At 37.6% G+C, this 18854-nt stretch overlaps 1 protein-coding gene across 1 annotated transcript in view; it reads left to right on the forward strand.

Moving 5' to 3' along the window:
- The window catches only part of SYNPO2 (synaptopodin 2), a 99246-nt gene that overhangs the window by 69042 nt on the left and 11350 nt on the right, over positions 1–18854 (forward strand). Inside the window, exons 2-4 of the mRNA XM_070949219.1 lie at positions 4161–4312; positions 9715–10493; positions 15839–18075. Coding sequence (XP_070805320.1) covers positions 4161–4312; positions 9715–10493; positions 15839–18075 — 3168 coding nt within the window. The remainder of the gene's footprint in view (positions 1–4160; positions 4313–9714; positions 10494–15838; positions 18076–18854) is intronic.

An 18854-nucleotide genomic window follows, 5' to 3' on the forward strand; every position in this document is an offset into this window, starting at 1 on the left:
CTGGCTTCCTGGATTAATTGCCTTGCTCGTTTCCTTCCTGGATTCATTGACTTGCCCTGCTGGATTTCTTGCTTTGCAGCCATTATGCTCACAATGTTGGGCTGGACTACTTGCAGCCAGACGCTGCTGGAGGTGTATGTGTTTGTGTGTGTGGTTTGAACTGCCAACTGCCTCTGTGTCATGCCCCGGATCATCACAGTTACAACTGTGTCCAAGCACTATGACTCAGCAACTATATCCAGCCAATCACAAAACCAGAAATCATACCAGGACTCAGAAAGGTATTTAAAGACCAGTGCTCCCTCAGACAAGCACAATCCAAAGTGCACTGAAGATGTCTCCTTGAAAGGGGAGCAACCAACCAACGTTTGTAACCAAATCGCCAAACTCGGAGCTCAAACCAATAACATTACTACCAACCCAAGCTACTAATATTCAAAGACCTATCCAACATACTTTCTTCCTTTTTTCCCCCAAAACAACTCTGTGAGGTGGGTTGGGCTAAGAGAGAGTGACTGGCCCAAGGTCACCCAGCTAGCTTTCATGCCTAAGGCAGGACTAGAAATCACTGTTTCCTGGTTTATAGCCTGGTGTCTTTAACCACTAGGCCAAACTGGTTCTACATCATTTGTTCCTTCTTTATATCATGTTATAGAGGGAAATATTCCTTTAATATTCATTATTTTATAAAGTATACATACTTCTCTGTTGTAAGAGAACAAATACTAGTACATTTGCACATATCTATTATCACATTACCACATATAAGGTTATTTTAAATCATACTGGAATAGTATACAGTGTCTCCAACTATAGTGGATTTAAGTTCAAATGCTATGCTGGCTAGAAATTATGACAAATACAATGCAATACTACTGAAAGGTGCAAAATGGGAACAAATTGTATTGATGTTCCAAGAAACAACCGTTCTATTTAATAGCAACTGGTATCAAACAATTCCAAAGTTTGCTTTTTCCAAGGCAGCATGAATGTTTATGTATTTCCTCAAGGAAACGCATTCACAGCATACCACACCATATTTGTAAATGTTTATCTTTGATGGAAGGAGCAAAAAGCTACAGAGTGTGCTTTGTTATTGTCCCAATCAATGCCTGGTATTTTATACAATTAAGATGAATGGCCCACAATAATGCCAAGGATTTCTAACTTGAAATTGTTCTCAAGAGACTTATGATTTGCAGTTTCTTTGAAGAATGGATTCATAGGAGCTTAAAGCATGCTTAACCAAGCTTTGGCTGCAAAGCAATATGAAGGTGGTAAAATGGTATGGAGGTGAATTGTAGTTTTTAACAAATTGAAATGGATTAAGTATTGATGTGACTCAGGTGCCACAATTGTCACCAAAGGAAAGTTGCACAGTGGAAACAAAAATCTAACAGAATTCAATGTTCTGGAAAGTATACCTGATATCAAAAAATAAGTGATACAATGAACTCTGTGATAATCTCATTCTTGAACTAATTTATGACTTTTTAGCTTTTTTATGTTCTTCAACATCAAGTTTTTATTTAACCAAATATTATATAGTGTCAGTTTTTGCTGTTGTGATGCTGTTTACAGACTGCAAGGAAAAGAAGAAAATACTAGTATAAAGCTCTTGTTGAAATACCAATTCCATTGGAGAAAACACTTTATTTATGAATTAAGACTGAATCTATACCACATATTGATATTTCTTTTTCTATTATCACTTCATTTAACTTTGTGTGTGGGTGGGTGTGTCTGTGTTCATGTATGTGTGTGTATCAGTGGTGGGTTGCTCCCAGTTCTGCCTGGATCTTTAGAACCGGTAGTAAAAGTGGTGGGAGGCTCCGCCCACCCACACGGACATCATAATTTATGATCTGCACATGCGCAGAAGCGCGCACGGTGTCCCATTGCGAACCGGTAGTAAAGATAAGTAGAACCCACCCCTGGTATGTATGTATGTATGCGTATGCACACACACACACACACACACACACACACACACACACACAGAGAGAGAGAGAGTTGGGACTGGAATTGCAGTCACCAAGCAATATAGTCATAAAGCACTGTGTCACACCACTTAGCAACAGCAGTTTATTAAAGCAGCCCTATCTGATAAAAAAGTTCATCTGGTTGCTTCCTGGAAACAGATATAGTTTTATTATGTCACAGTTAGGTGCTGTATCTACACTTCTGCACATTCAAAAGCATCTCTTTCGTAGAATTCTGAAGCGTTGCATAACCTTCCTGATGAACCTCTTGTGTGAAATCCAATGAGTTTTGACAATAATTGACAGGTCTCACTCTGCAGAATGCAATTATTATATGCTTTATTTTTCATTAAGATAATTATAGTGTAATCAATTAAACATATTCATGCACCCCAGCTCCACCACACATAGTTTCAGATATGCCATTAAGTACAATGTGCAATGCAGAGGTGGGTTCTACTTACCTTACTACCAGTTCGCAAAGGGGCCGCACGTGCACTTGCTTTGCTCGCACGTGCGGTCTTCTGCGCAAGCACAGAAGCTTCTGCACATGCACAGAAGTTTTCTGATGACGTCGAGATCAGTGGGCGGAGCCTCCCGCCAGTTTTACTATAGAACCGGTGCGAACCGGGGGCAACCCACCACTGGTGCAATGCCATAAATTGTGCAAACATTTCCATCTTTCCTCCATTCCTCAATGTTGTTCTCGCTTGCCTATACATTTATCACCAAATATCATTTTCCAAATTTTCAGGACTGCCTGTATTCGTGGAACTGTATGTACAAAAGTTCCTTCCCTATTAATGTTAATGCCTAAAGCATGATTTACTGAGTAAAGCAGCATCACGTATAGGGTATTAAGAGGGCATAGCAATTCAGGGTTCTTTAATTATTGAAACTATTATTTTTATTATGCCTGGGTTACTGCACTACTGGGTGCTCTTCAGACTATTTTCCAAGTCTTTGCAAATATACATGCCCATATTTGATAATATATCTAGTGTTTATGCAACAGCTAGTGTTGCAGCTCATATCAACATTTTATACTATTTTATTATGCAAACATACAAGAACATAGATTTTAATGTTGGCCTTGCAACCCATAAAACATTTTAGGTGTCATTTAAAGATGGAAACGCTTTGATGAAGACTTGTATCTTTTTAATTGTACTAAAATTCCAATCTATGTCTAACCCAGTCTGTGTAGCAGCTGAGTTTCCAATGAGCCAAGAGTTTGGGTTTTAAAGTTATTTTTAATGCAGCTCAGTATGACTCATGCTTAGCGAATCTTGCAGGAATGTTGAATATTGGTAGGGCAGGAGATGTCACATTTGGAAGAAAGATCCCCCCGCCCACTCCTCTAAGGCTCTTAAGTTCACATTAATTCCATTGATACCAAATCAGGCCTACATATGCAACAGGATAAAATAGATTAAAGTAAAATATTGCATTTTATCATTTTAGATTGAAATTTCGGAATATAGAGAGACACATTATATGATTACAGAAAAAAAAAGAAAGTATTTCCTTAAGAAGGAAAACATTTATATATATTCTGCTCTACAAGTTAATGCAGTATTATCAACACTCAAGTACAATTACTGTTGATTTAATGAGCTGCATTTAGAGATAGAAAAAAAAAGCTGGTTGCAGATATTCCCTATTGTATGTTAAAGTGATATTCAAATATTCAGTTATTTCTTTAAATTAACATTTTTATTTCTCTTTAACTTGCAATGGTGAGATTTATATGCTATGTGAATGACTAGTTAGCTTCATAGTCCATCCTCCCAGCCTTCTTATATGTAGCTGAATTTAAATATATACTGAAGTACTATTATACTAATGAACTAATTGAATTATCTGTTCGTTCATACGACAAATCTCTCACTAGCATTTTGAATGCAGGACAAAGCAGAGTCCAGTGCTGAAATAGTTTCTGAGATTCTTGGTTGGTTAAAAAAAAAATCCTGTACAATTATGTATTGCTAAAATCTAAATTTGAAACTGATGTTACAAAAGTATTTTCATGGCTTAAAAATAAATAAGGAATCTATTTCCTCACTATAAAGAAAAATATCAACTTAGATGTTTTGACACATCTATTTTCTCTAAATAAGCCAAACACACTGGTTGATGAATAATGATTTTATTTTTTTTATTTCAAATCTCTTTTAGATTCGAAATAAGAGCAAAGCATCCAAGGCTGGATTATGTGAAGGAGATGAAGTGATATCTATCAATGGCAACCCTTGTGCTGAGTTGACTTATTCTGAAGTTCTTCTTCTGATGGAAGGCCTGACTGACACTCTTCAAATGCTTATCAAAAGGTAAAAGGAATTCAGATTTATTTCTTATCCTGATACGGCCTCAACCATTAGCCTATAAATCACATTCTTTTAATTATTTATTTAATTTTATTTATTATGAAACTTATATGCTATCCATCTTGCCTAGAAGTGATTTTTAGATTGTGAACGTAACAAATCTTAATGCCCAGGAAAGTTTACGTATTTGTAAGCCGATTCCTAAGTAGCTGGTCACAATCATTTTGAACTGAATCCACAAACAAACAAACAAATGTCAGGTTGTGTGTCATTGCAAGTTGAGCAATGATTAATAAGATAATGTTTTTCCATATATTACTGTATGCAACTTTATTCTATGTAATGATATTTCAGAGCTACAGTATATAGAATTTAAATCCCTAAAAATAAAGTTTGTAGAGATAGATGGTATTTCTGTTAGGCAACATTATTAATGCAAATATATTAGCTAATCATAAGGTAATGTATCATGATATGAAGTCTTGCTGGTTTTCTCTTCTAAATTACAATTCTTGAATTCCTTCCTTCCTTCTTCCCTCCCTCCCTCCCTCCCTCCCATTGAAGTATTGACTAAATCAGTTCAATAATTGCATCTCAATTGCACCCATCTTAAGTACTGTTCAGATCAGTGGTGGGTTGTCCCCGGTTCAGACCGGTTCTATAGAACTGGTAGTAAAATCGGTGGGAGGCTCTGCCTACCGCCCCTGACATCATCACAAGTGATCTGCGCATGCGCAGAAGCAAGGCGCGTGTGCGAGCTCGCTTCGCTCGTGCACAGGATCCCATTGCAAACCAATAGTAAAGGTAAGTAGAACCCACCCCTGGTGCAGATACTGTAACTTATATAACAGGGAAGGAGAAATAAGAAGAATCACCCATGTCTTCTTGGCCAATTTAATTCCTACTGCATTGCATAATCAAAGTAATATTAGCAAAATATTAGAACCTATATTATCAGGACAGAGAAAAGGTGCTTAGGGTATCTACACTAAAGTCCTTTCCACAGAACCACTGGCTTTACATAACCTTTTCCAATTCTAAGCAGAGTTTTGTACTATTGCACATTTCTCCTTGTCTTAAAGTATCCAAACAAATTAAAAATGAGCTTCAGGAGAAACCAGAAGTGTCGTGGCAACACTGGCTGGGAAATAGTGAAGCTCCGCCAAGCTTCACAAAAACCCAGGCAGACAAACCACTGTCGGGGGGTCTTCGGACCAGAACCGTCTTGTAGGAACGGGGGAGAGAGAGAGGCGCCTCAGAAGACCAAAGAGGAACAGGCAAGTTCCTCGAACGGTCGGAGACAGCTCTTTGACCCGGCGGTGGGGGAGGCGGACATTACGTCTGCTACAAGCTGGGGCAACCGGACTAAGAAATGTGCAGGAGCGGAGTTTTGAACAGAGTATTGTTACCCGGTGATTAATTGGCCAACTCACTGGTAAAAAGAAAAATACCTTTTAATATCTTAAAGAAATCCCAGCGATAAATTGGCGGCTACTTAGCACAGAGGAATTTAAGCGGAGGGGGGGGAAAAAGAGGAACTTTAAAATCAAACCTAAAGCCCTAAAAGGAACCTTCCACCTGGATTTAAAATTGGATTTCGAAAGAAAAAAAATATAAGACAAGGAAAAAGGAGACAGAAAAGTATTTTTTAAATAACAAAAGGATTTAATTTGGAAAAGAGAAAGTAAGCATTTTTGTGGATTACAAAATGGATATGTTGTTACTAGAAGATTTGTGAATCAGAGAAAGACATCTGCTGGAGGAAAGAGCATGAGAAAGAGACATGGGAGTACATATTTGTGCAGCTGAAGCAAGATTAAACAGAAGTGAAGGATAAAGATTGAAATTGTGTTGGCTCAAGTGAATATTTGAAATGGACATTAAAAAAAAAGGGACATTATATGGACTTTGAAACCTGAAATACATGTAAATGAAAAGAACAAATTTAAAAATCCTAGTCTTTTAAATTGAAAATATGGAGAATTGGGAGGATGAATATGAGATACTGAGGGAGATGTTTCAAAAAATAAGAGAAGCATTTAAGGGAAATAAGAAAGCAGAGGATTGGTTAGAATGCAAAAAAAAAGAGAAAAGATGAATGAGAAGCAAAAGAAACAAGGAGATAACATTGAAAAGGAAACAATTGAAAATAAAGATGATTACACTGAGTTTAACAGTGACAGAATAAAAATAGAGAAAGGAAATTACATCTCAAATATGAAAAGAAGAGAAATAAATGGGGAAAGATTGAGAAGGAAAATTAACAGAGTTAAAATTAAAGAAAAGAGGCTGAAGGGGAGAAATAAGAAAAGGAAAAAGAAGAAGGTAAGGGAATGGGAGAAAGGGAGGAAAGCATCAAGAAATGGAACTGTGGAGAGTCTAAGAGAAAATGGTTAAGAGTCAGTGAAAATGTTAATTGGTTAATAGAGAGAAGAATGTTAGTTGTAGAAATTATATGTGAAAATGCTGTTACTGTAAATGAAAAATATACTAGTAGATGCAATGTGAAAGAAAGAATGATATTGAGGAAGCAAATAGTAACATAAGGATTAATTGAAACTAAGATGGAAAATTGAAAATTGAATGTAAAATTGAATGAAATTGAAATGTTAAAAAATGATTTAAATGTCATACTTGTAAGGGAATGGGAGAAAGGGAGAAAGGGAGAAAAGCATCAAAAAATGGGACTGTGGAGAGTTTAAAAGAAAATGGTTAAGAGTCAGTGAAAATATTAATATGTTAATAAAGAGAAGGATGTTAGTTGTAGAAATTATATGTGAAAATACTGTTTAATGTAAAGTAGTTCGGTAGATGAAATGTGGAAAAAAATGAACTATGTTTTTGATGTTGGAGGAAGCACTAAGTGGAGAGAAATAAAAGCAATAAAAGAATTAATTGAAATTAAGATGGGAATTGAAATTGAAATGTAAAATTTAATGAAAATGAAATGTTAGTAAATGATGTAAATGACAGACTTGTAAGAAGTAAAATGGAAGAAATACATTGTTAAAGGGAAAAAAGCAAGGATTGGAAGATTATTTTAACAAAGGGTTCAAGGAAAAAATGCACTAAGTTGAAATATTTGTTAATAATTAAAAAGAGGAGAGGAATTTCGAGTAATATTTTTAATAAATGAGAATGATTGGGGTTACCTGGACACCATAGTGGAAAATATTAAATTGAAAATGAATACAGCAATAGAGAGAGATGAAAGAGGAGTAGAGAGATGGTAAGAGAAGGGGAGAAGAGAGAGGGATGGAAGAGAGGGGAGGAAGGAAGAGGGGGGAATCAGAGTAGGAGAGAGGGCTAGACAGGGAGGAAGAAAGGAGGAGAAGGAGAAAGGAAGAGGAAGTAGAGAGGAGCAGGAGAGAAGGGGAAAAGAAAGTAAGAAGGAAAGAAGAGAGGGAGATGGCAGGATTGAGAAGAAAGATTGCTGTACAACAAAAAAGATGAAATGGAAGAAAGGCAACCCCGAACATATATAAATAATACTAAGATAAAAAAATGAATGGTTAAAAAATAAAAGAGAATAAATATGAATAAGCAGGAAAATTAGAATTTGAGGGCGAATGAAGATGTTGTTTATATAAGTAAGCAAAGAAATATTGAGATATGATTAAAAAAAGGGAAAAAAGAAAATTGTGGCAAAAATTGTAATTGAGTAAAATGTATTTGAATTTGATAAATTGTATAAGATAAGATATGGCCAATACTCTGTTCAAAAAAGATATGGGTGAATGTGTGTGTGTGGGGGGGGGAACCAATAAAACTTGATTTAAAAAAAAATTAAAAATGAGCTTCTGTGGGGACATCACAACAATGATTTTTCAGGGGAGCCAGAAGGTAATGAGAATGGGGGGGGGAACTGCCCCAGAGCTGCAAAGGAGATCTTGCAAAACTGTTTTCAGCATTTTCTCTGCAGAAGGAGCTGAACTAGTAGATTTAACTGGCTTAATAAATGCCCAGGCCTCACGGAGACACTCACAGGTGATACCAGTTTTGAATTGGTGCAGACTTCATATAAAGAAGGCTCCAGACCAGAGGTGGGTTTCAGCAGGTTCTGACCAGTTCTGGAGAACTAGTAGCGGAAATTTTAAGTAGTTCGGAGAACTGGTAGTAAAAATTCTGACTGGCCCCGCCCCCATCTATTCTCTGCCTCCCAAGTCCCAGCTGATCGGGAGAAAATGGGGATTTTGCAATAACCTTCTGCTGGATTGGGAAGGGAATGGAGATTTTACAGTATCCTTTTCCTGCCATGCCCACCAAGCCACGCCCACCAAGCCATGCCACGCCCACCAAGCCACACCCACAGAACCGGTAGTAAAAATTTTTGAAATCTACCACTGCTTCAGACACTTTGACACAGAGAGAATAACGAGTGTAAAAGAATACTGAAATGATCTCCTGGGTCATCTTTACCAATTAGCAAATATATAATGAATTTGAATTTCTGTCTGTCTCTCGGTCTCTCTCTCCCTCACTTTCCTCTCTCTGTCTCTGTCTTTCTCGCTCTCTGTCTCTCTCTGTCTGTCTCTGTCTCTGTCTCTCTCTCTCTCTTTCTTTCTCTCTCTCTCTCTCTTGACATTTCCCTGCACATATGCAACCTAAGAACCCAAGCTACCAATAAAGATTAACAGTTATCTGGCTTAACCCCAGTCTTCCTTCTTACAAGGAAATGTTTATGAATTTATTGTGTATATGTATGAAGCACAAGCATCGATTATCCAAGTAACACAACGTGATGAAAACCAGCTACAATCACAGGACTTCATAAAGTAATATGTTTGTCTTTATGGCTAGTTCCATAATGTTTGAATAAATGTTATGGATTGGTCCTAAACCAAATTGTATTTCCAGCAACTGGTACATACTAGTTATGAAGTATCACTCAGCAATACATGGTTTTCATTTATCATATATAGCTTTTCGAATGACTGTGCCATGTAATATAATAGCTTTAGACTCTCCAGATTTATAGCCCACTTTTCATTTTATTTTACATTCACCTTTGGCAAAAAAAACTATACGGACAGGTAGAAAATGTGCACATTATTATCCAGAATTTTAGCCTTAGATGTATAGTAAAAATAGTATAGCCTGTAATAGGATTTGCAATGACACTTCTTCGATCAGCCATTCTTGGTGTCCAGTGCTCATTCCCATACCTCATTATAAGGAAGACTATTGCTCTAATTGCTTTTATATTTATATCAATATATCTGCTTTTCCAGATCATATTTATATTAGCCATTGCAGTGCGGCCTCTCAGGTTTAGCCTGACACTTTAACCACTACACCAAACTGGTGATTTTCTATATATGATACTAATACGTAAAATTGCAAGGTCATGAATATAAAATTATGCACACTTTATACAATTTGTTGTGTTACTTGTATACCTGCAGATTCTCCAATGGGACAAATGAAACTTTAAGTCCTGAACTAGAAAATGAAAACCTTGCTGACATTAAAAATAAGGAATATAAAGAAAGCACAACCCTACAAATCAGAACAGCAATGCCAAGTCCCCGTCAGGAATTGCAGATCATAGTTCCAACTGAGGAAACACTCCCAACAAATACAGAGCAAACTATTGTGGATTTTTCTGGAGCAAAGCAAGAAATAATCTCCTGCTACAAAATCCCTCCCAAAGTGATCGAAGCCTCTAAAGTACACTGCACGGAGGCGTCTGCCTTCACTGGAGGCAAGCCTGGCTCTACAGTTGAATTACAGTTGTCCTTTCCACCTGACAGGAATAAAAGCAGCAGCACTGGGTCTGGTCTGACTGTTGTGGAAGTCAAAGAGAGCAAGCCCCTGGAGACAGGATCGGTCCTAACACAAGAAGCGACTAGCTGGGTGAAAGAGCCTTCTGCCCAGTGGACAGGCAAGATAGTCCAGATTGTTGGTGGCAAAGAGATCCAAGGGACTCATGAAGGTGAGAGAAAGGAACCCTCTCTAACTAAGGTTGAAGTGATTCTGGACTGTTCTGACCAGGCAAAAGAAGCATCCAGGTTTCTGTCCGGAAAGGGGTGTGTAGAGTCTCAAGTGGAAGGAGGGCAATCAGAAGCACCTCCTTCTGTAGTCTCCTTTGGAATCTCATCAGAAGGCACAGAGCAGGGGGAAGACGAACAGCCCTCTGAAAAGGAACCCAGCAGACCTCACAAACACCGGGCAAGGCATGCCAGTAAGTACAGCGTAGCTAAACTGGTTGGCAGAGCATGAGGGTTATACTTTGGGAAAGGCAAACTGGCAGAGAACAGTTGCAACTATCTGCTTACTAGCAATAAATATTTCAAAGAGGAATTAACTAAATATGTCTTCTTTTTCGTCTTTCTTCACTCTTCTTTAAACAACTGCCGTTTCTTTGTTTATACTTTGAAACTGTTTTTGCAAATTCCGTTAAAATGAATTATGACAAGCAGGCAATATGCTTTGTAACTCTAACTGCAGAGCACATTTTGTAATAGAAAACCTGTTCGTGTCTGAGATATTAATTACTAACTTTTTCCTTCTGGATATGTTTGTATAAAAAGCCTATTAGATAATTTAAGAAGGGCTTAAAAGTTAACTTTTAAAAAATCCCAGAAGGAAAGGGAAGGGAAGGGAAGGGAAGGGAAGGGAAGGGAAGGAAAGAGAAGGGAAGGAAAGAGAAGGGAAGGAAAGGAAAGGAAAGGAAAGGAAAGTCAAAAGGGAAGGGAACGGAAGGGAAGGGAAGGAGAAAGGGAAGGAAAGGGAAGGGAAGGGAAGGAAAGGAGAAAGGGAAGGGAAGGGAAGGGAAGGGAAGGAAAGGAGAAAGGGAAGGGAAGGGAAGGGAAGGGAAGGGAAGGGAAGGGAAGGGAAGGGAAGGAGAAAGGGAAGGAAAGGGAGGAAAAGGGAAGGAAAGGAGAAAGGGAAGGGAAGGGAAGGGAAGGGAAGGGAAGGGAAGGGAAGGGAAGGAAAGGAAAGGAAAGGAAAGGAAAGGAAAGGAAAGGAAAGGAAAGGAAAGGAAAGGAAAGGAAAGGAAAGGAACGGGAAGGAGAAAGGGAAGGGAAGGGAAGGGAAGGGAAGGGAAGGGAAGGGAAGGGAAGGGAAGGAAAGGAAAGGAAAGGAAAGGAAAGGAAAGGAAAGGAAAGGAAAGGAAAGGAAAGGAAAGGAAAGGAAAGGAAAGGAAAGGAAAGGAAAGGAAAGGAAAGGAAAGGACCAAATAGTGAGGTTTGATGATGCTTGCTGAAAGTTACTTTGACAGACACCAGCATGTGTATTTTTGGCTAGTTATATGATCCTTTCAGTTTTGCAAGGCTTCCCTAGTTTGTAAAGTGAACTTACTATTCCTTCTGCTTCCTATACCTGAAAATGAGTACAAAATCTAGGCAAAGACTGCAATTTGAAGTAACCTAAGGACCAAACAGTAATAAAATTGGAAAAGACTAACTTGAAAAAATATTTTGTCAAAGCATCTGCTTGTTTATTCAATTCTATTGTTGGCATCTGGGCAATCATTTCTGACTATTTCAAGAATTCCATCAAGGGATTTCATTGCAAAATGGCCAAGGCATGATGACATACTCTAGCCCTGAACTATCTTAACAGAGCCTGCCAGGTTAGGCATGTTCGCCCATTGCAAATTCTTCCATGTGCGTATTTTTAGGACAACAGCCATTTGTAGTAATCAGTGGATTAAACTGTTGCTTAGATATAAAGTGTCCATATGTGAGCCACATATTTATATTATATTAAATGATGTATAAAGGAAGAGCACACATCCTTGGCATTTTGGCCCACTTATGCCTGATAGATTACATCATTACTTTAAAGAGAAATGAGTAGAACAAAGCAATCATGCTAATATTTTTCATCTGATACGTGGAGATACTTCAGTTTGAATGCACTTACAAGTCCAAAAACTTAACTTGAAAAGAGAAAAGATAAAGATAGATTTCCATGTCACAAATTAATTTAGGAAGCACTGACAGTTTCAAGGACACCTTGCAAGCGGTTATGAGAGTACACTTATGTGACTATACCTACAACATAGCAAGGTAACAATAGGGATGGTTTATGGAGCCTAAGAGGTAAAATAGCAAACTGAGCCAACTATTAGGATATCTAGGATAACTGGTATTTATTTTTATTTTTGAAGCAACAGCGAATTGTTACCTATAATGTATTATTATTACATTTTCACTACCATGGAAGAGATCTCAAATTCCAAAATAGCCTAACTGGTTGGGATGGAGCTAGTGCCATTTTATACTTCTAAACTTAATCTAACTCTCGAGCAGCTTACAGTTGAATAAAGCAACAGAGCATCTATGTGTTTTGTGGTATAAAATCAAATAAATAACTACCCTACACTTTATCATTCTGACAGAGCTACTTATGACAAAAATGTGTGCAGTTAGATTAACATTTCTCTAACGTCTCTAATATAAGAATTTCATTACAATTATCTGCTTCCTTTATTTTTTGCCAAATATATGGGAATTCTATGAGCCAATCCTATGTATGTGTTCTCAAAAGTATGTTCCTATCCATAGGACTGATCCCCAGGTAGTGCACATAAAATTGCAGCTTAGTTTCTATTTCCTAATATTTGGACAAATATCTTTGCATTTTAGAATGAGTGATACTTGCACTAAAATGTGAAAATGTAATACTGTATAACAGGCAACGTAGATTTAAAAAGGGCAATTTATCTTATGATAAACATAACATTAACAACATCTAGCAGTTGTTTCAAGATAAACCCAAGTTTCTATCCTCTTCAGTTCTTAAAAAAACATTATTAGCAGCCTGATTGTATATAAAATTTATGTTCCTTTTAGATTATAAACTCACACTTTCGTTTAGTATTTTTGTTCCATATTAGTTTAGCTTTAAACTTTCTAAGTCAGGTATATTCCCAATCAACAATCAGATTGCATTCATAAAGCATTTGGCCAGATTTGGGTTCTCGCTTAAAAATAAATGTGTTAGAAAACATGCTAAATATTTGTACAAGTCTCACTTTTAGGGAGCAAAGGGAATCAAAAATAGGTTTTCATAATATTTTAGGATTGTATCTGAAACTGGACTATGGACTCAGTAAGTTACTCTGTTTTATAATGAACTGCTTTTAAAAACAGTTGCAAATACAATTTGTTACATGTTATAAAAAGCTACACAGACTTAAACCCTCTTTGGATGTTCATTCCTACTTGGGCTCCAATAATACATCAACTTATTTTTCACCCTTGGTTTAATTTAAATTACTTTCATGATTACTTTCTGACAGTTTGATAGGAAGATAGCCAATGTTTTCTTGTAGCATGTGCACATCATCAGTAATACATTATATAAGCCAATCTACTTGTTCCCTTTGAATCTGATCTTTTAATTTTAATGAACATCATATCATAACTTGGCCATAATATACATATAGTTTGTAGCCTATATAGTCTATAGCCTGTATCCATGAGACTTTATCCAGCCATCTATATAAATTTGCAACCTGCTTGACCTGAATGCTCAATATGGACAATAATGCATTTCAAACCAGATAGCAATTATTAAATAAAAAAGAGTGGGGTGGGAAATAAAATATATTGCTTATGAAAATAAATAAATTTTATGAAAATAAATTATCAATTCGTTTACATGTCTTCCAGTTCACCATTGTCAATGATCTGGTATTCCAGAATATATTCCTGACAGGGACATACTGTTCATTCTAAGAATATATGTTGGCAAAAATATTCTCTCTAGAGTCTAAAGAAAATGCCAGACTAAATGGCGAAGGATCCATTGCGTGCTGTCATTTCCCTGCTCTAGGAATGGAGACCTCAAAATGTCACCTAGAGACCTAGTATGTAATCTTTGGTGTTAGCAAGCTTCCTTTTCCCTCGTGGCCTTTCAGATGTTTCATACTATTTAAAAATTAAAAGAAGGGAGTATGCAAATATGGCAGTTTCAGAATCATTTGAAGAATGCTTCTATGATATACATCAGGCCCTCAAGAATATTTAAATTGTGGGTGGCCACAGTTCACTCCTTCGTAAAAAAAAAAAAAAAGTAGCACACTATCCAGAAAATGAGGACAAGTAATTGTATTAGGCCTTCAGACCTGCCACAGAGAGGAGGTGACAGGGAACATTTTGATAACCTGGCACCTTGAGGCTGATTATTCTCACATGATTGAATTTTTATGAATGAACAAACATACATATACACACACACACACACCTACCACCCAGTGGTGGGATTCAAATAATTTAACAACCGGTTCTCTGCCCTAATGTTTTCTTCCAACAACCAGTTCATCAAACTGCTCAGAAAGTTAACAACTGGTTCTCCTGAAGTGGTGCGAACTGGCTGAATCCCACCACTGCTACAGCTTCTCCAAATCCTGCACTCGTGTTCTCAAAATTCCAAATAATCAAGGTTTATTTTTATATTTATTGGTTAGGAATGGCATAAAATATTCCTACTTTATTTTCACATACACACACACACACACTTTAAGTCCCACTGCTACCACTTCGAATCTAGATATTGTGGTCTGATCTCATAGTATATTGATGTTATTAACTCTGAAGTCTCTGCCTGGATGTGCATTATCTCAAATACTGAGCTAAAAGATATTTATTATATTCTGCTCACTTTTACTCAGTAATAGATAATAATTAAACAGTGTAATTTCATGGAGAGTACTGTAGGATTCTCCTCCTTAAAAAAGGACTCCAATAAAACACTTCTGGGTGGGTGACCTTGGGCCAGTCCCTCTCTCTCAGCCCTAGGAAGCAGACAATGGCAAACCACAAATAAAAACTTTCATAAAACTGCAGGGGCTTGTCCAGGCAGTTTCTAGGAGTCAAAAAACAACACAAAGGCACAAAATAAATAAAAATTAAAAAAATAACTTACATTTTTAAGTTTAAAAAAATTAAAATTAAAAATCAAATTCTAATACAGCACAGAACAAGAAAAAACTCATTCATTCTAGAACCTACTAAATAAATTACTTAAATGTGATTATTATATTCCAAAAAGTTGTCCATTATATAAATTACATTGCATGTATTTTCATCCAGATAATGTTTCAACAAGAAAATTTCCTGTATGAATTATTTATTATTACAGAAATTAGTTCTGTTTGAATTAGTATATCTAAATCCTAAAACCTCTCAAAGCGCTGCAGATCCAAGTTAATATCCATCATAAAAAATACACCTCAGTTATTTATCTTCTACCTTATTTTGTCCATATATCTACTTCTTTCTGGGTAGATATTATAACACCAAACGTTTGTGTAAGTTGAAATAGCAAAACTGTGAGAAGAAAAGATTAATCAAAGAATGTCACTAATGAAGGAATGCTTGCTATGGAATGGTCATGGTTGCAACTGTGGGAAAAGATTAATCTTAATGCCCTGCCCATACTTCCTTTATAAGGGTGAGGAATCAGACTCTAAAGAAAGAAGGATTTGTATTACAGTCTTATAACCCAAATAGCTATTGTTAAAATTGTTGTCATGTTATCCACTAAAATACGTTCTTTATTCTTTTCCTTCAGGGCTGAGAAGGAGCGAGAGCCTCTCAGAGAAGCAGGTGAAGGAAGCTAAGTCTAAATGTAAAAGTATTGCTCTCTTACTGACAGCAGCTCCAAATCCCAATTCCAAAGGAGTGTTGATGTTTAAGAAGCGTCGCCAAAGGGCCAGAAAATATACGTTAGTTAGCTACGGCACTGGGGAACTAGAACGTTACGAAGACGAAGGTGAAGAAGACGAAAGTGAAGAAGGTGAGAAGGAGAACACTTTTGAAGTAACTTTATTTGGCACAAGTGAGTCAGAAATTGATGAAGATTTCTTCTCTGACCTGGATAAAGAAGAACGGATTGTGACATTTGATTGGGATACTGGACTACTTGAGATTGAAAAAAAAACCAAACGTGGGGACGAGATGTCACAGCTGCTTCCAGAGACCAAGGGCAAAGGGGCACTCATGTTTGCCAAAAGACGTCAAAGGGTAGACCAGGTCACTGCTGAACAAGAAGCAATGAAGATGCAGGGTATGCACAGAATTGAGGCACACCGAGAGGCCACTTCAACAGAAGCCATCCAAAATATGAGTTCTTCCTTTTATCAAGCCAAACAAGAAGAATCTGCCAGAATGCAGAAAAGCCACATAAGCAAAAGCTATATAGAAATGAACCATAGTCCTAGGACAATAGTTCAGCAAAATGGCATCAGGGTTGTCCCAGAGATAAATATGATACATCCACCTCCAGAAGCTTTTAGCTCACCTACTTCAAACAGAACAGCCAAGCCTTTCCCTGGTGTTCAGAACAGAGCAGCAGTTCCATTTTCACCCCCAAGAAGCATGGTTACTCATCCCTCCGAGCTACCTGCCCCACCTCCTTATACTTCAGTTAGCCCACCACCTGAAGCATTATATAGAACTGTTTTGACTCCAGTGGCCACAAGCATCAGTCAGTCAACATTGTGGTCTCCAACAGAATCAACAGAGCAGATTGCATCCAGGGATGAACGGATTGCTGTGCCTGCAATAAGAACTGGAATATTACAGGAGGCCAAGAGAAGAAGCACTGCAAAGCCTATGTTTACATTTAAAGAAGCACCCAAAATGAGTCCAAATCCTGCTCTTTTGTCCCTCGTACAGAATACAGAAGGCAAAAAAACTGCCACTGGTGGCTTTGAATCAGGTCCTGAAGAAGACTACCTCAGCTTGGGAGCAGAGGCCTGCAATTTCATGCATATCCAGGCTGCCAAACAAAAGATCCCACCCCCAGTTGCTCCCAAACCCTCAGTAAAGGTTTCTCCGACTGCCACAACACCTATTTCACCAGTCTGGTCACCTCCAGTGGTGGCTGTTACTCAAGCTCCCATCTTTCCAGTTCCAAAATCTCCAGAAGTAGCAAGCCCAGCAGCCATCAAAGTAGCACAACCAGCTTATCCCCCTCCACAGCCTCCACAACCTCCACAGCCTCCAAGTACTCTTAACCTGGAGTCTTCCTTTAAGGGTGCTCAAGTTTCATCACCCCACCAAAATTATACCCCCAAAACAACACCCATTACTCCATTAGGAAATGCTGTTCTTGCTGGTGGAATGGGGCCAGCTTTTGAGATGCCCCCAGCACTGAGTGGTAAGGGGGCTCAGCTCTTTGCTAAAAGGCAATCACGGATGGAAAAGTATGTAGTAGACTCAGAAACTGTGCAGGCCAATCGGCCCCGGCCTTCATCCCCAACTCCATCATTACCAGCATCTTGGAAATACTCATCAAATGTTCGAGCACCACCCCCTGTGGCTTATAATCCCATCCAGTCTCCATCTTATCCTCTTGCTGCTATCAAATCTCAGTCACAGCATCCTGGAGCTACCAAAACTACTAAGAAAAAATCTAAGAAACAATTAAGCTCCTTGGAAGTGATGAAGCATCAGCCATACCAGCTTAATGCATCTTTATTTACTTTTCAACCTCCGTCTGATACTAAGGAAACTCTCCTTCCCAAACATCCTTCAAAGATTGATTCAGTGTCTGCCTTGAAACAAGCTGTACCATCAAGAGTACTCAATGCTGGTTCTCCCTCTAATGTTCAAGCTTCTTCAGTATATTCTGTACCAGCCTACAGCTCACAACCATTCTTCCCATCGAATGCTTCTAGTCCTGTAATTGAGTCCTACACATCAATGGGCTGCCCTACATTTTTGAAGCAAGAACCAGCAGGATCTCCTGTATTTTCTGTTCCCAAGCCAAAATTCTCAGCCAAGAAAGTTGGTGTCACAGCACAGGTGTGGAAACCGGCAGTCATTGAAGAGTAAAACATAGATACAACTCACTGTTCACTTGCCATGAATTCTTTATAATCATAACCTGACACCCAAAATGATCCTCAACTTACTTAATAATTTTCAAATATATCACATAAAATCGGGGTCCAAAAAAGGCTTAAGCCTGAAAATTTATGCACATTTACCATGATGTAATAAATTCAGTGATAATTACTTCAGGTAACTGTGCATATGTTAATTATTTTACATGAATTAAAATGAATATTAATTTGCAAAAATTGTATGCATTTATGTATACAATAATTTTATTACTATTATCCAAGCAGGCACATAGGATATTCTATAAGTCATGTACTAGTATTAAATGAGTAGTATGTTAGGCGTTAGTGCTTTGATACACACATGCTCAGTGGATTCTGTTCCTGCATTTTATCAATTAGAACATGGTTTTCACCAAGTTTTACTGTTAGGGTAGGAAAATATGCTAATCTAACAGCCTGAGTATAGCCACCCAGTTATTTCCCGAAAATGGCAATATTATCACTCATGAATACAGCTTGTATACAACGCAGATTTGACCCAATTCTGCAACTGAATCCTTATAAAAATTTAAGCCTCCTCATTATAATGGGGTGAGTCCTACTGTTAACTTTTTGTACTGCATCTATAAGAGTGGGACTGTATTTCTTTCTTTTTATGTTCCCACAATCAAAAGTTGAATGTGCAAAATTGTAAAATCAAAGCAGCAATTCCTTGATTCTCAGCTAAGATTACAAACA

Source organism: Pituophis catenifer, unplaced genomic scaffold, assembly GCF_029215685.1.
Source record: "Pituophis catenifer annectens isolate HBS135680 unplaced genomic scaffold, rPitCat1.0.hap2 SCAF_8, whole genome shotgun sequence".
Taxonomy (NCBI): domain Eukaryota; kingdom Metazoa; phylum Chordata; class Lepidosauria; order Squamata; family Colubridae; genus Pituophis; species Pituophis catenifer.